General features: G+C 41.8%; 1 protein-coding gene across 2 annotated transcripts; it reads left to right on the top strand.

Annotated features, from left to right (window-relative positions):
* Window positions 1-15,131: 15,131 nt before the first annotated feature.
* Window positions 15,132-19,386, top strand: LOC116327374 (protein phosphatase 1 regulatory subunit 3B). 2 transcript variants are annotated; one of them, XM_031748949.2, is made up of 2 exons: window positions 15,132-15,405; window positions 18,379-19,386. In XM_031748949.2, the coding sequence occupies exons 1-2, from the start codon at window positions 15,383-15,385 to the stop codon at window positions 19,244-19,246; spliced, it is 891 nt and encodes a 296-aa protein (XP_031604809.1). In that variant the 5' UTR covers window positions 15,132-15,382; the 3' UTR covers window positions 19,247-19,386. The 2 variants fall into 2 exon arrangements, with proteins under 2 accessions (XP_031604809.1, XP_039471068.1); XM_039615134.1 differs by lacking the exon at window positions 15,132-15,405 and adding an exon at window positions 15,435-17,789.
* The last annotated feature ends 6,969 nt before the right edge of the window (window positions 19,387-26,355 follow it).

Genomic DNA, 26,355 nt, shown 5'->3' with positions numbered 1-26,355 from the left:
AAAATGCTGGAATGCGATCCAGACTGGGCACCCTCTATCAACCTGGGTCATACAGAGTTTAAAGCTGCTACCACAGCCAGACTTGATCGGTTAAGAGACAGCAATATCAAAACAGCCACGAAACGTCCCGCATATATGTGCCCAAGTGTTGTATTGAAGCAATCAAGTGATGAATAACTGTTTTCCAGTATGTTCTTTTGAAATTTTTTTTTTTTTGTTGCATTGTTGATTTGTTTTTTACAGAAGCAGCTAATAAAGCATAATGGAATACAATTTTGCCTCTTTCTTGTAAGATTCTATAATAGAATGAAACAATACTGCCAGTTGTAAATAAAGACAAATTGAATGAATTACAAAACACTCATTTTATTTCTATTAGATCTGAAAATGTTGTGTAATATTTAGAGATGGCACGATACCACTTTTTTATGTCCGATACCGATACCGATATCATAAATTTGGATATCTGCCGATACCGATATGAATCCGATATAGTGTGTTTTTTAATCAATAAAACTGTTTTTTTAATATCTTGCTGCATTTTGTATAAGTTCATACTCAAGTTTAAATAAACAACAACACTAAAGCTATTCTGTTATACCTGTATGTAAAAAATACACTGCACCCAAAATATTTCATAGTTCAGCAACACTGATCAATCTAATAAACTTAAACCTACTCCATCCTCCCTATTCTGGTATTATAAAGAGTACTTAGCAGAAATATTAAGCAACCTAACTAATAGGGTTGCAAACTCCCAGCAAAAAAAAATAGGGAACCACCCCCCACCCTCCACCTCATGATGCTTAATCGATGTAATCAACTTTAATTTGATGCAGTGTGGAAAAAAATGCACAGAATTAAATTATTTTTCAAGAATAATTAAATAGATTCAACATCTTTCTTCAACAGAATTGCAGACTGCACAGATGGTACCTTCCCAAAGGAAAAAGTAGTATAGCTTACTAGGGTATATTAGACTTAACAGTTACTATATACAGTAATGGACTTCTATACATTTTACATCAGATTAAAACTTTGGGTGTAAGATTCAGATAATTATTTATTAAAAGCGAGACATTTTAAATGAGAATAAGAAAGAAAAGTATGTCTTTGTGCCCCCCTTTTCCCTGTTCATGCCCTATCGGGCCCCCTGGCTAAACTTTGCTAGATCCGCCCCTGCACAGTTACCAGCCGTCAGCTACGTAGAAAAGGATCCTGGTGTAGAAAGTAATATTAAATAAATTCTAACAACAGCTTATCAAGCTTAAACGTGCTGCTGTTGTTCAGCCGCTGGTTTCCTCTTTCTGGTGCAAAGTGGGCCAAAAACAAAGAAGAGAGACGGACTCACAGAAAAGCCGATCAGCTGATCATTAAGCAGTTTCACAATTGAAGTAGCCGCAGGAAGGTGAGGGAGGGAGAAGAGGCACTCGCTCCATATATCGGTTGTTAAGCTTAACGTGGGAATGCTTTACAAACATTCAGAGATGAACTTACACACTTGCTTTACTTCTCTCTGGGATAACTTCCTCGGAGATGAAATGCTGGATTGCTAGCGAGGCTACAAATACACACAGCTGCTCTATCACGTGATGCACACTGCTCCGACCTGCTAAGGTTATGAGCCGAATTACACCGTGTCGCAAGTTTTGTGAGGTGTTTTTTTTTTAATTTAATGTATCGGATTACATTTTTAATTTCTCACCGATATCCGATCCAGTAATTTACGTCAGTATCGGACCGATACCGATACCTAATATTGGATCGGTCCATATTACAACCTGAAACGACAAATAGATTGTGTTGGCCTGTACAGGAGATAAAGAAAAAAATTTAACAACAGCTGTGAAATGGAATAGTCCAAATCACCACCATATAATAATAAATATGTGCGTGATGAAAGTTGGGCAGCACGCTAACGTCTAACCCTGTCACTCCTTTGAGTTTTTCCTCGTACTTTTTTTTCGTACTCTTTTTTTCTTTTCGTCAAGTCTGTCTTTGTACGGACCTGCCGTGTTCTCCGTCGTTTTGTACATTACTGTTTTTGGGGCAAATAAAATGCAAGTAGGGATTAAAACCGCAGAATTAATGATTACCGGTGCTGGAAATACTGGCGCTTGATGCAGTGTTTTGATTTTGTTGCCACGGGTACCCACAAAGTTGTGCGCAAAAGTCACGTGGTCTGTCAATCTCTATACATGCCAACCCTCCCAATTTTTCTGGGAGAATCCCGAATTTCAGTGCCTCTCCCGAAAATCTCCCAGAGTCACCATTCTCCCGATTTTCCACCCGGACAACAAAATTGAAAAACCATATCCCAGATTGGCCCAGCTAATTCCAGTTTCCAACAATGGCTACTACTACTGCAGCTACTTAGTTTTAATATTACTCTTACTGCTCTTTCTGGGTCGCAAAATAAACTTTTAGCATATTTTCAGGCGAGAATGTAGCTGTGTAAACTTCAAATATCTGAGCCGATGAGAACAGCAAACTCCTGGCACATCGTTTTCAAATCCCCCCGGTCTTTCGCTACTCAGGTTAAACATGATATATAAGTCCCTTAAATAAGTTAAACATGTTATTGTGTGGCTTTTTTCAGTGTTTTATTTGTTCCTGAGTAAATCGGTTTGGCTGAGATTACAGTTATTAGATTAGATTAGATTAGATTCAGGGCTGGACTGGGACAAAAAATCAGCCCGGGCATTTTGACTAGAGACCGGCCCACCAGGTATTATAGGAAAAACCATAAAGCCTTTGAATGAAAACAAACTCTGTTGTCACAGTGATATACACTGTCCTGTTGGTATATATGTATCAATCTAATAAACTACACCATCCTCCCTATTCTGGTATTCTAAACAGTACTTAGCTGAAACCCAAAGACTGCTTGGTCAAGTTAACCTCCTGAACTATCTACAACACATGGTGTAAACCTGAAATTAAGACAGAGAAAACTAGAGGTGAGACATGATCATTACTGAATATTAAAAAATAATAAATGACAGATTTAGATATATTTTCATAAAATATTCATTTACCACATCAATAAACAGCATGGCAGGGCAAAATATTTTTTCTAAAATGGCAACCTTTAAAAGTGAAAGTAGACAGAAAGACAGGTGAGAAAGAATAAACTTAATTGACTTTTTGATGGCATTTTACACACAGTACTGGTACAGAATCTATAAAATGTGGGAAAATACTGGCATCATATACAGTACTTACTTCTGAAGAAATTATAATGGGACCCTGAAAAAAATTACTATGTACAATAATGGATTTCTATACATTTTGCATCAGATGAAAAAGTTTGTTGTAAGACTCAGATAATTATTTATTAAAAGCTAGACATTTTAAATGAGAATAAGAAAGAAAAGTATTTCTTTGTGCCCCCCTTTTCCCTGTTAATGCCCTACCTGGCCCCCTGGCAAAACTTTGCTAGACCCGCCCCTGCACAGTTACCAGCTGTCAGCTACTTAGAAAAGGATCCTGGTGTTATTTGTCTCTCAGAAACAGTTCATAACTTCCCTTCAACTCATTCATGTCACCTAAAAGGTAAACCTGTTTCTCCATCACCTGTTCAGCTCTGATGATTCAGTAAGGACATCTCCTGGTTTCATCTGCATGTTTCCCTCTCACCAGATAACCAAACCGATATCACGACCAGCAGCTTTACAGCTGTGGCTCCAGCAAACATCAGCTGATACTAGAAATTAGTATTAAATAAATTCTAACAACAGCTGATCAAGCTTAAACGTGCTGCTGTTGTTTAACGCGACATCCGCTGGTTTCCTCTTTCTGGCGCAAAGTGAGCGATAAACAAACACGAGAGAAAAGCTGATCAGCTGATCATTGATCAGTTTCATGATTGAAATAACAACAGGGGAGAGAGAATGATAGAAGAGGAAACAGCTGCAGCATAAAGACACAGAATAAATCCAGCTTTGTGTCTTTTTCCATTCTGGCTGAAGTCCAGGACAAATCTGGGTTCCTTTTCAGCTCAACATGAATATTTTCTCCGAATACGAGACGATTCCGTTTTTTACGGGACGGTTGGAAACTCTAATAACTAACCTTATAAATAAAATAAGATAAAACAAGTTTGACATCAATAATTTCATAGCACCCGCCCAGCTGTATATAAACTCCGTCATGCTAGCTAGTACGCAGTGTAACACTCTCGTGTGATGCGACGAGCCAATAATCACTCCCGATGTTAGTCCGCTATAAAACTTTTTAATGCGTACTCCAGCACACGGTAAAACACACTGGCCGTACCGGAAGAACAAAACTCCCCCCACCATACTATTCCGGTTGGACTAGTCCCCCACAGTTATGGCAGGTCTGCATAAACCAATATTGCTCAGTGATCATTTAACCAATGATCTACATCCTCCCCATTTAGCTGGTAGCACCTAACAAAACTAATTCACTCACAAGTTTCTAAACAGTGCTTCTTAACACAACTTTAACTTAACAATGTTTATGCTCGGAGTAACCCCACACCTTAACATAACAGCAATTATCAGAAATGCAAACAGCCAGCAAGCATCATATTTCAACATACTGACAACAAACTGATTACAACTGAGGCATCCTAGTGTTTTCCATTTACATGTATCTTGGGTTGGGTCTGCAGATGCGACCTGCACGTGTAGTGTATGGTGTCTGGTTCACAATGTTCTGGCCGGGCACCTGCACAGCAGGTTGGGGCTGAGGAGAGGATGCGTTTTGTGAATCTTCGTTTGAGCGTGTGTGTGATTGCGGTGTGAGTGTGGAACTGTCCATTGTAGAATGGTTAGTGTCCTGGCACTCGGGGTAATAGTCATGGAGTGGTGGCGGCGGCAGTTCTGCCACTGGGAGAATGTGGCGGCGATTCCTCCTGTAGGTTCTTCCATCAACCTGAATGATGTAGGATCGTGGCTCCTTGCTCTTCCTCTCCACAATTCCCAGCTTGTCGTAGCCTTTCTCTGTCTGCACGCGGACCACTTGTCCTTCTAGCAACGGCTGTAGCGTGCGGCTGGACTTATCATAGTGACGCTTCAGTCTGAGTCTTTTGTCGCGAAGTCGGTCACAGATCTGTCCTGTGTTTTTTGCAATGGGCGCCAACAGCTTGCTGCACACGGGAATGCCCGTGCGTGTCTGACGAGACATGAGGCGTTCAGCAGGGGAGCCTAGTTGTGTGTCACGGGGAATGTTTCTAAGGTTTAGGAGGTCAAGAAACACATCGGTTCCATCTCTGTGTGATTTTTCCATGAGCTGTTTTGCACTGCGCACCGCTCTCTCTGCAAGACCATTTGACTGTGGAAACTCTGGGCTGCTGGTTAAATGGGTGAAGTCCCACTGCTTTGCGAAGTCAATAAACTGTTGACTAGTGTATTGTCTGCCATTGTCAGTGAGGAGCGTGTGCGGTGTGCCATGAACTGAAAAGTGTCTCTTTAGCTTGGAGATGACTGCTGCTGTGGTCAAGTCACGGAGAAGGTCAATCTCGATCCATCCTGAATAGGAATCTACAAGAACCTGGTATTGTTTTCCATGCCAGGTAAAAATGTCAGCGGCCACCGTTGACCATGGGAGGTCTGGAACAGGGTGCAGTTGTAGTGGTTCTCTCTGCTGATGTGTCTTAGTGCTGTTACACACAGTGCAAGAGAGCAGCTCTTCTGTGATGTCTTTTGACATTGCTGGCCAAAAGATGACACTCCTAGCTCTGCGCTTGGTTGCTTCGGTACCTGGATGACCTTTGTGTACGATGTTAATGTACTCTTTGTGCAGGGACTGGGGAATGACCGTTTTGTGGCTTTTCATGATGATCCCATCCTCCATGCTGAGCTCATCTCTATATGGAAAAAACGGAGCCAGAGCAGGCTGTACTTGGCTCTCTCTGCTGGGCCATCCTCACTGGATGACTGTGCTGAGCGCTTGTAGCACATAATCTTGTGCTGTGTGCTGTCTTAGCTCCTCCAGGCGAGCAGTGGAGATGTAGCTCACTGTCATCACTTCATAATCAGTGTGTTCAACCGGGCAGTGTGACAGCGGGGCGAGCGGGGCTCTCGAAAGGGTGTCGGCTAGATACATGTATTTCCCCTTTTTGTAGACCAGACTGATGTCGTAACTCTGCAGTCGCAGTAACATCCTCTGGAGCCAGGCAGGGGCGGCATGGATGGGCTTTTTCATTATGGTCACCAGGGGCTGGTGGTCGGTTTTCAATGATTGTTGCTTTGCCATAGACATAATCTTTGAACTTCGTGCAGGCAAACACCACGGCGAGGAGCTCCTTCTCTATCTGAGCATATCGCGTCTCTGTGTCAGTGAGAGCACGCGAAGTCAAAGCCACCCGTCTGCCATTTTGCAAACATGCGGCACCTAGTCCATAGCATGATGCATCACATGTCAGTGTGACTGGCTCCTTGACGTTGTAATATGCCAATACTGGCGGGCTGGAGAGGCATGATTTGAGGTGGTCGAAGGCCTCCTGGTGCTGCGGGAACCAGCACCATGCAGTCTCCTTGTGGGTTAGTTTTCTGAGAGGTGCGGCTATCTCACTGAGGTTCTGTATGTATTTCCCAAGGTAATTTACCATACCGAGGAAGCGCTGTAGCGACGTGACATCCGTGGGCACTGGCATTGCTCCTATTGCTGTGGTTTTGGACGGGTCTGCTTTCAGACCGTCCTTTGTGAAGATGTGGCCCACATATGACACTTGATCTAAGCAAAATTTGCACTTGTCAGGGTTTAGCCTGAGTTTGATCTCTCGAGCACGTGTCAGCACTTTCTGTAGGTTGGCATCATGTTCGGCCACCCTGTGTCCTCCGATGATGATGTCATCCACGATGACAGAGCACGGGTAACCGGCAAACAGCTGTTCCATGGAGCACTGAAACACCTCACTTGCAGAGTTGATGCCAAAGGGCATCCGTAGAAACCTGTATCGCCCAAATGGGGTGCTGAATGTGGTCAGCAATGAGGATTTCTCGTCGAGCCGTATTTGCCAGAAGGAGTTTTTTTGCATCTAGCACTGAGAACACTGTTGCTCCAGACATCTGTGCTGCCACTTCCTCAACGCTGTGCATTGGGTGATGGGGTCTTTTCAGTGCTGTGTTGAGGTCTTTTGGATTTATGCACAGTCTGATCTCATGCTTGTCTTTCTTGTGTGCTGCCACCATTGAGGACACCCAGTCAGTAGGCTCGGTGACTGGTGTTACAACGCCAATGCGTTGCATGCGTTCAAGTTCAGCTTTGACTCTTTCTTGCATCGCAATGGGGATGCAGTGAGCTGGACGGACCACAGGCTGTACATCAGGATCTAGCATCATTGAGTATGTGACTGGAAGTTCCCCCAGTTCGTCACTGAACAGGTCATGGTATTGTGTGAATATGTGGGAGCTGAAATCTGTGCTGATCTGGTGTACCTCAGGGCTCATTTTCACAATGCCCATTTCCATGCATGCTCGAAATCCTAGCAGTGGTTGCACTTCTCTATCCATCAAAAAGAAAGGCAACGCGTGACACTGCTTCTTTAAGCAACAAGGGAGTAGGGCTGTGCGATATGACCAAAATCTCATATCCCGATATTAAGACATCTATCGTCCGATAACGATATAAATCACAAAACTGTAACATTTTCTGTAAATTCTGTGAATGTCGGGCAGCTCGACTTGCATGAAGTGTTTCCAGCTGGGCGTCGCGTACCTGGAGTCGAGTGTTTTAACTGATGCATGAAACGATACATTTTTAGACATAGGTTGTAACGGCCGCTGTTTTCTTTGTGAGTATTTATTACACAGCGTGCTGCGGGAAAAGCCTGTTCTAACGTTTGAGTCTAAGGTTTATTTTTAGCACCTGACGGCTCTTTTTGCTTCTCATCCGTAAATACTCTGCATCTTTCACGTGATTCAGTTTATTTTGAAAAGTCTCAACAGGATCTTGAGCTTTATTGTGAAAGGTTTATGTGGAAAATAAACAAGCGGACACAAGGTGGTTTTACCGTCGTTGTTGCTAACGACAACGCATAAAAACAAGCGCTTGTCCATCTGTAGTGTGGTTATATTAAAAATAAGAGAAAGAGAGAACTTTAGGAAATTAATATAGCCACTACAGTGACCATCAAAATAATGAAAAAATATTGCCGTAAACAGTTTATTTTGCGACACCACGAAACAAACGATAGCGTAAAATGAAACGATAGACGTTTTTATATCGTCATCCGATATATATCGTTATATCGAACAGCCCTACAAGGGAGTGTAACAGTTCCACTGGTCTGAATTCTCGTGCCTCCATAGGCAACAAGGCTCACAGCATTCTTTTGTTTGACAGTCTGTTTTCCGCCATTCACTGTTTCGAAAGTCTTGAGTGATATGACATTGCATTTCGCTCCTGTATCTACTTTCATTTCAGTGGGCTCGCCATTTATGTGTATTGTGACAAATCCCTCATCTTTCTTATTAGGTTTAGCGTGGATGGAATCAATCTGGCTGTCAAGCTCTACACCATCCACGTAAAACGTTTCATCTTGAAGTGGTGGCTCACTCACTGTTAATTCGTTCACAAGCCGCCTTGCAGTCTGTCTGTTAGGGTGGGCTCTGTGATGGCTGCGTGGTTTAGACTTGCAGCAACTTCTGTAGTGATTCAGTTTTTTACAGTTGTGACACTGTTGTCCGAATGCTGGACACTTGTCTCGCTTGGCTGCATGGCTACCTCCACAATTGGAGCAATTGGTGACAGTCTGTGGGAATGAAAGGGGCTTAGGCTTGTGCTTGCTGTTCAGAATGGGCTTTACTGCGTCGACACTGGTAGCTTGTGTTGCTAGTGTCTTGCTGTTTTTTTCAGTCATTTCGTGTATTCGACACACTGAGATAGCTTTAGCAAGTGTCAGCTCGCTGTCTCTTAGCAGAGCCTTTCGCAACGTGTAGCTAATGACACCACAGACGATATGATCACTGAGCAGCTCGTCAGTGAGGTCCCCAAAGTGACAACATTTAGCCTTAATCTTCAAATCACTGATGAATGATTCAAGTGTCTCACCTGGCTTCTGATTTCTGGTGTGGAATCTATATCTTTCCATCGTCCTGTTGTGTTGAGGATTGCAGATTTCTCGAAATTTTGCCTTCAAACATTCTGGATCCTCTCTGGACTCAGCAGCGAGTATCTCTCCGTCTGCACCAGCTGCGCGAACGGCAGGAGCATAAACGAATGAGCGTTCTCGTTCAGTGGCATCCGGTCCAGCAATATTTAGGAGAATGTAAGCCCGTGTCTTTGCCGGCTTGTCAGAGTGGGCAGCGGCGATGAAAATATCATACTCCCTTTCAAAAACACGCCAATTCTCGGCAATGTTCTCATCAAAAACCAGAGGGTCAGGTCTGCGCAATCCGTCCGCCATGACGGGGCGACTTCTTTTCTTTTCTTTTTTTCAGCGGCTAATCCCAGTGCGGTACTCAGAAAAGGATATAAACATACGCGCTGGCGAGAAGTCCGTGCCGTCTTCTGACACCATGTAACACTCTCGTGTGATGCGACGAGCCAATAATCACTCCCAATGTTAGTCCGCTATAAAACTTTTTAATGCGTACTCCAGCACACGGTAAAACACACTGGCCGTACCGGAAGAACAAAACTCCCCCCACCATACTATTCCGGTTGGACTAGTCCCCCACAGTTATGGCAGGTCTGCATAAACCAGTATTGCTTGGTGATCATTTAATCAATGATCTACACGCAGTACGAGTTATTGTAACTGACTGTAAAAAGTCAGCATGGAAAATAAACTACACCTAAACTTGGTTTATATCTGACCCAGATAGACTGCAGGTCATAAGTTCTCACCTGAAGTTCATTTCCCCTGATACTCGGACCGACACCTGCGGCCGCCTCGGGTCTCTCCTCCCCCTGCCTCACCTTTCCGTTGTTGTGCCAAAAAGTGATTGCCTGTTGCACCTGCTGGCCTCCACCACTTGCTAATGTTACTCAATTTGTGAAAGCTCCGCAATAGCCACCACCAAACAATTGAGTTATTTTTACACATCTCCCAGCATCTGGCCAATCCACCACCTTTCAGCGTTTATACCGTTACAAAAAAAACAAATAAACAAACAAACAAACAAAAAAAACCCCATCTGCCCATAAAAACGAAAAATGACCATCGGGCATACCGGGCCAGTCCAGCTATGGTGTGGAGTGGGGTTGCTCCACTCTCTTTATTCTTTTTATGTTCTTTCAGAAGTGTTCCTGAGCCCATACAGTGATTTTCACAGCATCGGGTCTGAACACCCATCCTGCAGCTCTCAGTCTGCGCCCTGTGTGCACAGATATTTAGATTCGATTATGAATCAACAAATGTATTTTTATGTTGTTATCGCTGTTTAGCCGGTCTTTCACAGAGAGATGAGCTCCTCCATATCTTTAAATCACACTTGGCCTCTATGTAGGTCTGAGGACTGAAGACAAAGGCACTGACTCAGGAGAGCAAACTGATTGTTTCCTCCATCAATAAGGCTGAAGGGATCTGTATTGTGTTCATGTCAATGGAGGCTAATGAGCCTTATTGGGGGGGGGGGGGGCAGTCTGGCAGCAAGACTGGTATTCAAGTCATTTTAATGAGGAGGTGGACCAGGGGCTGACAGGAGGTCTGAATGGGCTCCAGTGTGCTGGAGAGTTGGAATCTCTTCATGTTCTTCTGAAAGCCGCTAATGCTGATCATCCCTGCTTCTGTTCAAGTATTCATCAGAGAAAGTTCTCATCACTCTGCTATACCGAGAGTTTAATAAATAAAATAAAGTTTAAATAAAGAAGAAAGAAGAAATTTAAAAATACTAAATAATACTGAGGAAAAAATAAACCATGAAATAAAATCACTGTAAATAAATAAATGATTCAAGCTTTAAAGCTTAAAGTTGACACATTTTAAATCACATTTGATTCATAAAGAAATTTATGTTTAATTTCTACATTTTGTTGAGTTTAGGGAAACGTGTGAGCCACAGCGGATGTTCCATGATGAAAACAAACGTTAATAAAAACATGAATAAAAGCAGCAAAGTGCTGATCATTAATCAGCCGTTCAAACACATCTGGAGTCTTTCTTTTGTCTGTGTCAGCTGCTGTTATTCAACTTCTTTAAAGTTAAAAAAGTGAAATTATAAATTACAGAATTATTTAAAATGAATTAATCATATAGTTTTCTTATCTTAATTAATTATATCAAATTCATTCATTTTTAAATATTTAATTAGAATTATCCTTCAAATAAAAACTGCATTTTTGTCTTTTTAATTAAAAGACCAACAAACACATTTAAATCCACAAAATCAGGACAGAAAAGCAGAGCTACAGGAACTGTATCATAAATGTTTGAAAGTGATACATCACATGAACAGGATCAGCTGCCTCAATATAACTACACAGAGCTGAACCAGCAATAAATCATATACTGTGTGTGTGTGTGTGTGTGTGTGTGTGTGTGTGTGTGTGTGTGTGTGTGTGTGTGTGTGTGTGTGTGTGTGTGTGTGTGTGTGGCTAATTAACACATCCTTGCCTCTCTGCTGATGCATTTTGCAGCTTTCATATGTAAATTCATCCCATTGTTATTTAAATGGAATCATTTCTTCTTCAGTGGTGTTCACTGATCGTTAACATGTAGCGATTATTCCCACAGCTGGTGGAGTTTAAGTGTAAATTGCAGATGTGTGCGCTTCTCCTGGTTTCTGCCAGAGTAAAACTTAAACTAACGAGAGCTTTCACGGTTCCCCCAAAATAGACAGAGCAGGTTAAAGGCATGAGCACATCCATTTACCACTAAGTTCCCATAATGACCTTAAACAAGCAGCATTGATTATTTGAAAGGTTCAGGATCAAAGCCAAAGCCTACTGCACCTCGTTCACACGTAACACTTCACCTGATTTCAACTTTTAGCTGCAGAGTCCAGAACACAACTCAACACAGCACTGCACATATACACTGTATGTATACACTGTATGTATATACTGTACATACAAGTTGCACAGGGAATATACTCATAATTTTTTTTTCAGGATCACTGCCAACAAAATCTCTTCTGACCAGTTGAGATCACACAAACAAACAGCTATAACTTAACATGAAATCACACATCAAATGTTTAAATATTACATGCAGCACACAAATTTGCACTATTAGTCAAAATCTTGTGAACACCAATCCATTTTTTTGTTCAGTCACTTTAATATTTGTGTCTATTCACAGCAGATTTGGTCCTCTTTTGCTCTGTTTCTGACTTCATTTAAATTCTTCCACACCGAGAATCATTACTCTTATTATTCCAGCACATATAGAGCTGATAAAGACCCCCCCACACACACACACACACATCTCCAGCACAAACCAACTCTAAACTCGATTAGGAAGCAGATGATGGATTTCTGTATGTTTTATAATTTATTCACTGAACAGTAAACTCCATTTCATTTTCATCAGCTTCTGACTGAACCCACAGAGAGTTAGAGGCCTCAGAACACAGCATGTTCAGCTGGGACCGACTGCAGTGATTAACATTTCACCTTTGTCACAGCAGAGCTCAGTCTGAGGCTATTTTCAGGTCATGTGGTGCTGCGTTCAGGGACAGGGTCCTTATCAGAGAGCAGAGAGCTGCTCTTTCTGCTCTTGAACACCGGCGTTCAGTAGGTTGAGTTCTGAGCAAATATTTACATGATGCTGTGCCAGAACAGCAGCAGGTTGTCTCCTAACAAGGCTGGAAGGCCACCATTCGTGCTGACAGTTTTACATCATTTCATGCTGCAGCTGCTGGAACACAAAGTACCTCTGCAGGGACGGCCTGCTGCTGTCTGAGGTGCTCTGCAAAGACTGTATTAGTGCTTTATGTGATGTTTGCAAAGATGCACAAAGAACAGAATTAATAAAGTTCATTTTTCAGCTCTGGACCTCATTCAGAGCTGCGCTGCAGACACTGAGGTCATATCCTCGGAGATCTCTATAAGAGTTTAATCTCATGCTTCAGGTGTTTTAGGTTATATGTACAGAGGGGAGAGTTTAAGACTGATCCTGATTTTTTTGAGCACTTTACTTTCTGTGTTAAATGTAGTTTTGGTTCTGTTTCGTTTTCCTGCATTTGCTCAATTAAGTTTTTTTTTTAACATGAAGGTTTAATTCAGTTTTTACTAATTTTGGTCTTTGTGATTATTAGAATATAAAGATTATTTGTCAGATTGGAGTTAAGAAATAAAACAGGCATTTATTCAGTTTAATTCAGTGTTATTTATATAGCCCTAATTCACAACAATGTTTAGTTAATATGATTTATATTATAACAAAAGACCAAAAAGTGTGAAATAAAAGTATAAACATCAGTAGTCATCAGTAGTAGTATTGATATATTTGATATATTATTATCTTTTTCTGGTGGAGTTCATTTAATAATAATAATCTGATAACTTTATCAACAACAACAACAACAACACAAAAAGTTTAGTTTGTAAAAACAAAGAAATTCACAGTCAATGATGCCAAAAGTGACAATAGTTAATATTTAAAACCTTTAAATATGTGAAGATCATCACTAAAGCTGCAAGAGCAGAGGGAGGGAAGGTGGAGGAGTTTAAATAGATGGGGTCAACCATTCAAAGCAACAGGTGGTGTCTGAGAGAGTGGAGGCAGGGTGGAGTGGGTGGAGACAAGGGTCAGGGGTGATTTGTGACAGAGTGAAAGGGACGATTATTAAAGTCATAAACTTCACCAGGAACTCTCTTCTCAGATAATCAATCAGCTGTTTAGATATAAAAAAAAAAATAACAATAAGAATAAGTAAACATTATAACCTCAGAGCGGATGTGGTGATGTTTTCAGATCTCCTGTTTAATCACACCACCACCAGTGCAAACTCCACACACCTCACTGACTGCACTGAGGTGTAACCTGTGCCTGTGTGTGTGCTAAGGTGAAGCACCAAAATAACACAGCCTGTTCTCTAACCTGGGATCGTGTCCCAGATCAGAGCTGCTGTTTACAAAGCTGTCAGCTGTTCAGCATCATGGGGGGGGGGGGATCAGCCTGTTTCCCACCTCCACCTTTGCTGCAGCTCACAGCCAAAACACACAGCACCACGCCAGAGATGTGACACAGTTTCCTACAAAACACAAAGCACTGTTACATGGACACAAAATGAGCTCATGTTAAAAGAAAATCAATATGAAAATGTCACGTGTGTGTTCATGTTTTTAGAAGAATGACAGAAAAAACATTCAACGGGTCTGTGCTCAGGTGTAAAGGTCTAGCTGCACATGCAGCCCACAAGTGCTTCAGCAATGACCCCAAGACCCCCACTCATCCTAAGCCCACAGATGCAAACAGAGGCAAAGAGACACCCACAGTCATCCACAAACACAAAGAGACCCACAGACATTGCAGACACAGTTTGCTTTTACATATCTCCAGCTGTCTCTTACAGATGTTATTATTATTATTATTATTATTATTATTATTATTATTATTAAAAACAAATCAAAAAGTCTAAATGACATGAAATGTTATACATGTTCACATGTGTTTTGGCCCAGTGAAGACTTTTTGAGTCTCTCCTCTTTTTTGTGTGCAGGTTTTGCGTCTCACTTTAGTTTCTTCTCAAATGAATATTCAAATTTCATTACTCATTTTTAAATTTCACACCAAAGAAAATCTGAAAAAACAAACATGCACATATTGAAAACTTTGAGTTTAAACTAAAGTTTTCAGTAGAACTATTTCACAGGCCTACAGAGAAAACTGTTAAAATGATAAGAAAAACAATAAATAAATAAGTATCGAATTTTTAAAAAATAAAATGAAAAACAATGTCGGATGTAGAAAATATGATATGCATTATAAATCATATATGCAAGTTAATACTTTTTTAAAATTTATTTATTTATTCCAGGCGTTTCAAAAACTCTTTTAAAAAAAGGTACTTTTTGTGAAGTTTTACTTTTACAGGGTTAATATTCATGTTTCCAGGTAATGAGCGGATGATGTTTGATTTAATCTACATTTAATTTACTAAAACAGCACGAGGCGCTAAGCTGGGCTCTACGAACCACGATAAAAAACTCAGATTACGGCTTTCTGTCAATCTTCAGACGGAGAGACGGCTCTGACAGCAGGGCGCCACGCCGCCGACCACTCCGTAAGCGCGCTCTCTGATTGGCTGCGGACGCGTGTCCACGTGAAAGCGGCGTGCCCGTTTGAAGGCAAGAGAAGAAGAAAAGCAGCTCACCGGCTTTAATGTGAGTCGAGAGGAGCGAGCGAGCAGAGGGCTGCTGCGGAGTCCTCAGCGATATAGGACAGAGACCCGGAACCAGGACCAGACCGAGGACCAGGGCACAGCGCGGTGACGGCATAGCGGAACCGGACAGACCGCAAATGGTTCTCGGCAGCAGCTCCAGGTAAGACCATGGCGCTGAATGCTGGTGGTTCTGAAGTTCTGGTGTGAATACTCGAGTCCGTAGCCTTAGCGGCCCGGTTAGGTTCTGATGACGTCATAAATGAAGCCTTTAAGAGGCTCTGGAGCCAACATGCAGTTACACTGTGAAGTAAAAGTTCAGATACAGCGAGTTTGTGTCTGCAGTTCTTTTTTTATGACTTAAGGTTAACAGTGTATGCTGCTCTGAACCAAACTCTTAGTTTAAAGTATCAATATTAATGGTTTTCGGTGTTTAAAGACTCCAGACTGCAGTTTATTCATCTTCTTTAACTCTTGAGAACAGAACAGATCTCAGACAATTCGGTTCTTACTTTATTCCTTTAATTTCTTCCTGTTTGCATTAAGCTGCTGCTTCTCTCATCAAACGTCGATATGTACTCAGGTGTGTGTGAGACGTAGCGTGGGCCGCAGATAGCTGTGGTTTTACAGAAGTTTTCACGCTTTTTGTAAATGAATGAATGAATGAAACCCACGGACATGGCAGAAGGTGACCGCAACGTGGTGACTTGGAGGGGGGGTGACCTGTGGCACCATTTATCGTGCAAGACACGGAAGTGTGATGAAACTTCCGCTACACCTGAAGGGGAAGCGTCACACTGAGTGTGCTGCTGGTGTTGACCTGAAGAGTAGGCTGGCAGGTAAACGTGTATGCAGTCTGTGGTGTGAAGCTCCTGCTGCTCAGGTGTTTTCACTGAAGTCCGTTTCATCTGATGAGAGGAAGCACCGTGAACGCAACTGTGTTAGTGCAGGTTTTAAATTGGCGTTTTATTCGGTACATCTGTCCAGACTCAACGAGTTAAATACAACAGGAAGAGATTGTTAAGTGTTATTTTTAGAAATTTAAAATATTTTTCAAGTATTTTTGGCAATTCGGCTGTGTTTATCACAAACTCTTAATTGAAGTTGATATTAAATATTATCACTCATTGTTTCTTATTTTGTCCTCTAGTGTACATAGACTAGGGTGTCAGAATATTAGAAATTCCTCAGTAGTCTGTTAATATGCATCACATTCACAGTGTGATGGTTTTCTAACAGTCGGTGACAAACACTAGTGTTACATTTGTTCACATCAGCGGGTTATTCTCATGGCTAACTGATGTTGCTGTTTAACCATCATGCTCGGCGGTTTAAAGGACACTCATAATTAAAGTGCTTCTGTGCTGCAGTCAGATTTAGAGGTAAGCAGATTGGAGGAAGCTGGAGTCTCTCTCCTGGTGACTGACGTTTGTGTTTCACTGATGCTGGTTTGTAGATCCTCAGTTTTTTCTTCTTTTACCTTAAACAGATGTGCTGTGCTACTTGAAAAGAAATTCTAATGCTGCTTTTGCATTTCTGTATTTTGAAAATATATCATGCTGTGATTCCATATTTCATCATCTGAAGTCTGCTCAGACTTCTGCAGCTTTGTTTTCCGATTAATGAAGGTTGTCAGTACAGACACCTGTGTACAGGTCGACACCTGTGTACAGGTCACCACCTGGATGACTGACTGTATCCGACCCCAGACTTAAGTCAGTCACTTGGTCAAAGGTTGCTTCCCGTGTGTTTTTAAAGACTTTAACAACGAGATGGTTTAGGTCACAGCTCCTGACTGAGGTGTCTGTCTGTGTGAGAAGGATCAGAATCCCAGTGTTGTTGTCCTGACGTGGATTAACGAGGGTCAGATTTACTGCAGGGCCTCAGGCAGACGAGCTCCACCTTTGTCTTCACTGACCTGATTAACTGTTTGTGCAGATAAGATATGGTGGATATTTACAGTTTTCACTGCTGTGGTCACTGTTTGCTCTGCTTCAGATGTTGTAAGAAAGAAAATTTACTGGATGTGATATCAGAGGCTGCAGAGACTCTGCCCCCCCTCATATGGACATAATTCATATGACAGATATGAGGATGGTTGTGTTGCTGTTATCTGTAGTTTACACCTATTTTGTGTTTAGTCTGAGATTTAGACAATTTCACCTTTTTAAAAAAAAATAAATAAATCAGTAAGCATGACTTTTGAGTTTGAATCTTTACAGCATCATCACGTCAAACTCAGGAGCTTAGACCTGCTGTTTTTTACTGCATCTTAAATATTATAATTTTTTTTAAAGTTTTAAAAAATCAATTTGCAGTAAAGTGTGGTCAAGTTGGAAATTCCATACACTACAATAATACAGCGATGAACCAACACATAGGAAACTCACATTAAAGACTCAGGGACAGAATACACTGACACAGTTGCTGCAGGACTTAAACCACTGAAGGAGCTTTGGAGCTTTTTAACAGAAATCTAACCTCTTACAGCAACGTGGGTCCTCTGTTCCACAAAGATGCATGACATGCATTACCATACAATTACAGGTAAAATGTGGGTGAAACCTCTGGTCTCACCATGACACACACTGTTCAATCTGCATATAAAAGATGTGTACTCATTGATTTTCTTTGCTCACTTTTGTTATCAAAAAAAGATCATAAAAAAGTTTAAGCATAAACTTATAAAATGTACTTTTTGAATATATTACAGACTTTGATGAGATTCTTGTTGTGCTGAGAACTTTGTACTGTGACTTAATCACATCATTTACTATAAATGATGTGTGTGGGTTTTTTTTTTGTTTGTTTTTTTTTTTTTTTTTTTTTTTTTCACAGCCAAAACCATTTTTCAGTTTGTCCATATGACTTGATTTGGATATTTGTCACCTGTAATAAAGTGGGACTTTCAAATGTGGACCAAACAGCAGAAATTAAACCACTGTGTTTTATTGTCATAGAAGAATCCAGGTTTATCTGCAGTGTCTGATCCTGTTGCTCTGTGACAAACGTCTTGGTGTTACAAAGAGCAGACAGTTTTTGTCCAGTCAGCTTTCAGTTTAATGATAAATATTAAAATGGAGCAAGATTATTTTAACGATGTATTTTAACAGCAGCGGTCTTTCCTGTGTTTCAGTGTTTTGTGCGTGCTTCCTTCAGAGCCCACCATGCCGATCGACATGCCCCTGTACCTCTCCAAAGAGGAGTTTTCCTACAGGAAGACTCCGAAAACTTGTAAACCTGCTCTGAGGTTCCAGCACTCGCACCTCCTCGATCAGTCCGAGCTCCAGGATGACAGATCCACGAGCGAAAACGGGACCAAAACTAAAAAGCGGGTAACGTTTGCCGACCACAAAGGCCTGGCTCTGACCCGAGTGAAGGTGTTCTGTGCGTTCAGCGACTCCATCGACATTCCCATGAACATCCAGGAGATGCTGAGCTCAGCTCTGTCGCTCAAAGCCGAGGAGGACCGGCTGGTGCTGGGCTTCGCTCAGCCCGCCTCAGACTACCTGCTGTTCCGTCAGCGCCTGGAGGAGAACCTCGTCTGCCTCGAGCACTGCCTGCTGAAAGAGAAGGCGTTCGCGGGAACCGTCAAAGTCAGGAACGTGTCTTTTGAGAAGTCAGTGAAGGTGCGTGTGACCTTTGACTCGTGGAAAAGCCACACGGATGTGGACTGTGTGTACATGAAGGACTCCTATCCCAGCCTGCACCACGACACCTTCTCCTTCGAAGTGTCTCTGTCCGGTGAGCTGAAGCCGCACGAGCGTATCGAGTTTGCCGTCTGCTACCAGGTGGATGGCTGCGAGCACTGGGACAGTAACCAAGGCAACAACTACAGCATCACGTGGTCCTCGATGAGGAGGGGCCATCAGCAGGCCTGCAGCAGCCCTTCCTGTGACTTTGGGGTTCACTTCGACCGATACGGCAGCCCCACATGTTCGCACGGGATCTTCCCTGATTGGCCGGGCTATGCCGGATACGAGAACATCGGCCCGTACTACTGAGCGCGCTTGCTCTGTTTTTAAAGCACACACTGCTATGCTGCACATACATGCAGACTCACTTTTACAAACATGCCTCCATTAATGCCAATGCTGGATCACATTAGACTCACATCGATGCTACAGGAGGGGGAGGGGTGAGGAAGGGGTGGGGAGGGGTGAGGAAGGGGTGGGGGGGGGGCTTTGTGGTTTGAAGTGATTCTTGGCTTTAAAACATGAACTTCAGGAATGCTTCAAAAATAGAAACGGTTCAGAAACTGCCAGAGAAACTTTGTGTTTGTAAGACGACTGAAGAAAACCTAATCTTCATCATGACGTTGTCTGCTTCACTAATCAATTTAAAAAAATAAATAAATAAATAAATAAAAAATAGGAAAAGGAAACAAACTGAAGCAGCTGAAACAAGTTTAAAGATGAAAACTAGCAGCTGCTTATCTTTAATGTAACTTTAGGATGACTCAGATTTCCTGGGGGTGGGGCTAATATCAAGTGATGTGAGGGAGCATGTTTGAGGTCAGGTGGGCGGGGTCTCAGCTGCTCCTTCTGGCAGGTTGGATGATTTAAAAGAATGATTTGTGAAAGGATGACCTGCCTGCAGATAATCATCATCAGTTTTATTTCTCACTGAATTAAAAGGCTTAATGACAGGTTTTTGTCTGGGTGACAGAAACGAGCTGCTTTTAGAAGCTGACAGACGGTGGGTGGTCTGACTGTGGGGGTGGATGTCTGCAGCTTTAATGTTTCTGCTTTTTTCCACAGTAATGCAAAGACTTGCACATCAGTTTGTAGGAAAGTGCTTCTGACATCAGTCACTGATTAATTTAGCGTCTGCTCAGAGCAGCTGGTAAGGAAAAAATAATTTTTTTTTATTTTTTTTTTTAGAAAAGTGACCTGGAAAATGTGATTTTTACCACCTGTGCTGTGATGAGTGATGTTCATGGATTAGTTCTCAAACTCTGTTTAATCTACGTGTTCATTTAGGGGGGGGGGGGGGTGTGTGTGTGTGTGTGTGTGTGTGTGTGCATCGATTTCCTGTTTTTAAATGTATTTTTGTACGTGCCGCTCAGTGTTGGAGGAAATCGTGTGTCAGATGTGAACTGTGTGTGTGTGTGTACGAGGGTTTTAAGGAAAACCGGTGAATAAAGTTGAATGTTTAAAGTTGCTGTGATGTGATGGTGAAATGTTTTCTGTGGCAACAGCTTGCTGTCTTACCCATGAGTGACAGACCAATAAAATGTGGATGTTTTTTAGCTGGAGTCTGGTTTATTTTCTCTCACACGCACACACTTCCAAAGAGCTGATGACCTGCGGCTAAACGCATTCACTCAGATCTGAACAAAGAATCAGTGAACAAAGTCTCACCTGGATTTTATATTTAAAAAAAACTAAATGCGTGTCGGCCTTTGACCTATAGAACAGTGTTCAGCATCATCACATAACAGGAGGTTCAACGTCACGGGTGGGGAACTCCAGGCCTCAAGGACCAATGTCCTGCAGGTTGTAGATATCACCCTGGGTCAACACACCTGAATCAAATGATTCATTACCAGGCCTCTGGAGAACTTCAAGACATGTTGAGGATGTAATTTAGCCATTTAAATCAGCTGTGTTGGATCAAGGACACACCTAAAACCTGCAGGACACCAGCCCTCGAGGCCTGGAGTTTGACACCTGTGATGTAAAGATACATAGAGATGCGTCCTTGATCCATGTATCTTTACATCACAGGTGTCAAACTCCAGGCCTCGAGGGCTGGTGTCCTGCAGGTTTTAGGTGTGTCCTTGATCCAACACAGTTGATTTAAATGGCTAAATAACCTCAACATCTCTTGAAGTTCTCCAGAGGCCTGGTAATGAATCATTTGATTCAGGTGTGTTGACCCAGGGTGATATCTAAAACCTGCAGGACGCTGGCCCTCGAGGCCTGGAGTTTGACACCCCTGCTTTACGTGCTAAAGAGTCAGTTTTACACTCGGCTCAGTTTTTTTTTTTTCTTCAACATTTATTAAACATGGGACACAGAAGCTTCTCTGCATGGAAGTCACAATTGCATCATTTTCATGACGTACACAATGAAATCTCTGAAAGAGATGCTTCTGACGCGAACTTTCAGGTGAAGCTCTCACAGAGGCGTAAACAGCCATTCACACATTCGTGATGAAAGGTTAAAACATCTGTGAAGGCCAGTCTCACCTCCCAGCACGTCTTCAAAGGCTACGTCCACACTAATGCATTTTCGTTTGAAAGCACATCGTTTTCTCTCCGTTTTGTCCTCCCGTCCACACTGAGATGGCGCTTTCCTCAAGGGAAAACGCATACATTTCAAAACGCAGCTGTCCCGTCGCAGTGTGGACACGAAAACACAGACTTTCTAAAACGATGACGTATTTTAGACGTGATGCAGTCATGTGACCAAATAAACAACGATAGCGGAGTGCATTATACAGCGGTTGTTTTGATTGCTCTCAATTTTTACAGCCTTAAAAAAGATGAATATCAGTTTGTACATGCTCCAGATAGCTTTTCTTCAGATTCTTTAATTCTCACTCGCTTTCATCCGTTTCAATGTGGACGCACAACTCTGTGAAAACGACTGAAACCGCTAGTGTGGACGCGGAGCTTTTTCAGATGAAAACGCTGTTTTCAAATCTATCCGGGCTAGTGTGGACGTAGCCAAAGACCACCTGGCTCTTATGTTGGTAACTTTACCACAAAATAAGTTTTAATGAAGCAGTCAGGTGTTTGGTGGATGCAGACAGGGAAAAGAAAACAGTTTCAGTAACCAGCTGATTTTTGGATGACATGTGATTAGCATGCGGACAAACTTTAACCCGTCTGCTTGTACCATCCTCTCATTATTGTGGCCCTGTTGCGTCCTTCAACTGGCCCTGCTGTGTTTGTTCTGCAGGTTCACTTATGTAATCATACTGACCTGGGATCATAGCCAGCATCTGCCACAAACATGCAAACTTTATCATGAGAGTCCTCTGAGGGGAACAACAAAGCTCTCAATAAGGGGTCACCCATCTTTTTTCAACACAGCCCACAACCATCTTCTAGTCCTTCACTAAAACCACCTGCAGTCGTTTCCATTGCTTAAAACTAAAAACCAAGAGGCTATAGTATAAAGCATAAGTGTAAGGTTTACACCACAGGTAGGATAAGATTCATTCGTTTCACCTGGGACTCAAAACTGTGGAGCAAACAGGTGTTATGTTACTGGTTCAGAATAACTGGTGTTGTTTTAGGCATGTTTGCACTTCAGTCAGCTCTCTGTAAGACAAACATTCACACATTAAGAGACGAAGAACAAACCTTCCTTCAGTCATAAAGTCAGTTAAATCAGCAGATGTAAAAACTGTGACGTGCTTTCTGAGCCTTTGTGTCTCTAATGGGACCAAAATGTACAACTTCATGTTTGATCCAATAAGACTCAAAATCAGCATCTCAGAGAATGAACTCATCAGGAGAGTGTTTACTGACGTCACAGTGACCAGCAGAATCATGTTTTCATGGGCCTCTGTACAAAAAGGCTTCTTTAGAAAACCGGATGAGTTGCCCCCTGCTGGACTTTACAATGAATAGCAGTCTAAGGCTTCAGTTTTCACTGACCAAAAAGCTACTTCCATCTTTTATTAAATCTTTTATTAGTTAAATTAAAAATATTAAAATCAAGTTTAAAATGTTCCTGAGTGAAGACTGAAAGACAGAGAACCTGCATTTATCTGCTGTCTGACCAACGATGTGTTAGAATAAAAACCTTAGATGGTTTAAAAATGAAAAGAGTAAGAGTGTTTCAGTGTTGGGCTTTTTTCAGGTGGACTGTGAACCTGCAGCTCAGATCAGACCATCTCGTTTAAGGAGGAGCGTGTTCAGCTGAACTTTGAGTTGTCCCACCTTTACACAATACTATGCCACTTTTAGAAGCACCTGCACTGATAGCTAAGCTATTTATTTTTCAGGATATAGTTATATTGTTACTTGTTAAACTTATTTGATAATATATTTTGCACTATCCTACTGTATATTACTGTATACTAGTATTCTATTGTATATATTGTATAACTTATTCCTCTGTCTCTCGTGCTACATTGAGCATGTGTACGATAAAAGAATTTCCCTCGGGATAAATAAAGTTCTTCTTATCTTATCTTTAAGAAGGCGGAGCAGACCTTGGACCTGATTCATGTCATGTGTTTGCACATAAATGTGAATGAAGCAAACACAAACAGGTGAAACGATCGGATTCACTTAAATATTCCAGCACAGAGCAGGAAACAAACCTTCATCCATTTCCAGCAGAGCATCCTGAAAGTGTCTTTACTCAAATACTACATGTAAGTACAAATTCTGAAGAACTGTGGCTTACTTTAGTTATTCAGTTTTATTCCATTTATATTTAAGCAAAGATTTAAAAAGTCACGTGCTGCAAGAAGTCTGCAGACTACTGACATTTATTTTAACAATTTAATTCCTAAAGCTTTTGCTGCGTTTGGATCCATTAAGGGTGAGTCAGAATGGTGGCTTCTCAGTAGTCGTGTGTATATTCACTGCCGTATTAAAAAAGATGTGCACACGCTGAATTAGCTGGATGGATTTGAGAATGGATTCAGTAGATTTGGTTAAGAAGGTTTCTGACTTAGTAAAGTGACTCTGAAGTGTGTGTTTGAATTCTCTAAATACTAAAAGAAAGTTGTCTGGAGAAGTCAAAGAAGCTCAGAGTGGGAGTTCTGGTTTCTGCAGCAGGGGGCGCTGCAGCTCTGTTCACTGGAAGTTTCAGTCTCAGTCTGCTGGGAGCACTGGTTCTCTGCGTTACTGGAGTTGTTACTGCTGCTGGTTACATTAAAAAACACTTTACACAGCAGGAAGGAAGTAGGGAGGATGTGAAGACGTTCCTGTAATAAAGACGTTTATTACAATTTATTTATTTTTTTGTTTTACATCTTCTTTAATTAAAAAAAAGGAACGGTAATATCAATACCTTCACTCGCTGCACCATTAAAGTGATGAATATGACTGCAGCTGTAATTAGAAACAATAATAAATTTGACACTTGTTTCTCATAGAGCCCTGATCGATGTCAGCAGACTGCAACACAGTGGAAAACATTCACTTCAAAGGACTTCCAGAAAATGGAATCAAGAATGAGGAAGAGACGACAGAGCAGAGAACTTCCTCCTACGTTTTCGAGCCTTTTAAAGACACTTCCTGAATCTGCATCTTCATTCATCAAAACGTTTAAAAGGAAGAGACCCCGTTTGAGACGGGCCATGTGGAGGCTGCAGAGAATGGCTGCAGAGGCCAGACTGATGGAGGAGAAGTCAAAGAAGCTCAGGGTGGTGGTACTGGTTTCTGCAGCAGGGGGCGCTGCAGCTCTGTTCACTGGAAGTTTCAGTCTCAGTCTGCTGGGAGCACTGGTTCTCTGCGTTTCTGGAGTTGTTACTGCTGCTGGTTACATTAAAAAACACTTTACACAGCAGGAAGGAAGTAGGAAGGATGTGAAGACATTCCTGAGGATTGTGGAAGAACTGCACAGAGAGCTGGAAGAAATAAAGAAGTTGTGTGAAGACCTGCAGAGAGAATCAGTGAGAGCTGAAACAGGAAACATTCAAACACTGAGAGACGATATCGATGAACTGCTGAACAGCAGTGCTAAACTCAAACTCTTCACAGGTTTAGACTCCGTCACAGAGCTGTGCGATCACTGTGAGAGAGCTGTCAGAGAGTTTGAGCAGATGAAGAGAAGACTCAGAGACTTCAGAGGAAGCTCAGACACAGAAATGCAGGAGAACAGCTGGAGAACTTTAAGAAGCTGCTCTGAGAAAGACCAGCAGAGGCAACGAGAGCCGTCTGAGCTCTGAGCTCACAGCCAGGCAACAAGAACAACACACACAGATCTGCTGCATATGGAGATCAAACAACACACACTCATGGTGCTGATACGTATGAGTGGAGCAAAAGTCTGGTTCAGTGATACATAGACTTCACATCGGTTTACATTGTTCTTGAATATACGTTACATACATAAATAAGAATATATTTGTGTATGAAAGAACAATGAACTCAGAAACAATACAGAAAGCATGTGTGTAAAGCTGTGACAGGGTCATGTTTCCACTGTTTGTTTCATTATCATCTTCTTCTTTTAGTTTACACGTTGCGTGTGTGTCGTTTAGCCTAAAATGACTTTATTCATGAATGTGGAGTCATATTTGGCTGTTTTGACATGTAGTCAGACAGAATTTGACCTCACACTGTATTTGTCTGAGCTTCAGTGATGGACATTAGATTACAAATATTTTCTGATATTAAACATAATTTTCACTGACTCATTTCATTAATTGTTGATGATAAAAATAATAAAATAAGAAATGAATACAATGAAAACAGCCAGTTTGAGTCTGAATAAAACCTCGGAAATCCTTATATGGTCATTTTAAATAACCAGCTCTGACTGTTGAACTACTCATTAACACAAGGGTTAAAGGAGGAGGAGCTAAAACGCTGGTTTTAGAGACAGGGTAAATGAAAAGAGGGAATATCTTGAATCTGCAATCATGCAAAGATGTAAAGACTGAAAACAGGGAGCTGAGCATTAGCCTGCACAGTCTGTGGGCTCTGTGTCGGGATCACAGTTTGGTGCTTCGCCCTGAGCTGCTGGAGTTGTTGAGATTAAACAGAGTGTATCAGTCAGACTGTCCACATGTTCACCTGCAAAGAGAAGACTTCAGTGTAGACTACGTCCATATAAACATAGCTGTTTTTTAAAACAGGGTTACTAGTCCCTGTGCACATGAAATGATTTGAAGTGCTGTGAAGAGCAGGCCAAAAGAAGCTAGCTATATAACCCTAACCACGAAGAAATGCTGGCCAATCAAAAGCCTTCAAATAATGACATAAAAAAAAGTTTCTGATCATCTTCACACTGGCTGAATTTCTGCTTTCAGAGATTTAAAATGCATTTTCGTCAGTCACGTGATGTGTGAAACTGAGGCGGTGTCCAAGTTCAGGGGCTGCATCCTTTGAAGGAACTTGCCTACCCGAAGATTCTTCATTATGCCAACATTAGTTCCACTGGATATTTTTAGTGACATAAAAACCCAGTACTTACTT

Source organism: Oreochromis aureus, linkage group 7, assembly GCF_013358895.1.
Source record: "Oreochromis aureus strain Israel breed Guangdong linkage group 7, ZZ_aureus, whole genome shotgun sequence".
Lineage (NCBI taxonomy): Eukaryota > Metazoa > Chordata > Actinopteri > Cichliformes > Cichlidae > Oreochromis > Oreochromis aureus.
The sequence above is the reverse complement of the archived record's forward strand: the minus strand, read 5'-3'. Positions and strand labels throughout refer to the sequence as shown.

What these genes read in the sequence shown, in the direction of transcription:
- LOC116327374 (XM_031748949.2), top strand. Translation starts at nt 15,383, where the DNA reads ATGGTTCTCGGCAGCAGCTCCAG. An exon ending in GTTCTCGGCAGCAGCTCCAG is followed by an intron (nt 15,406 to 18,378) that starts GTAAGACCATGG and finishes CCTGTGTTTCAG; the next exon opens with TGTTTTGTGCGTGCTTCCTT.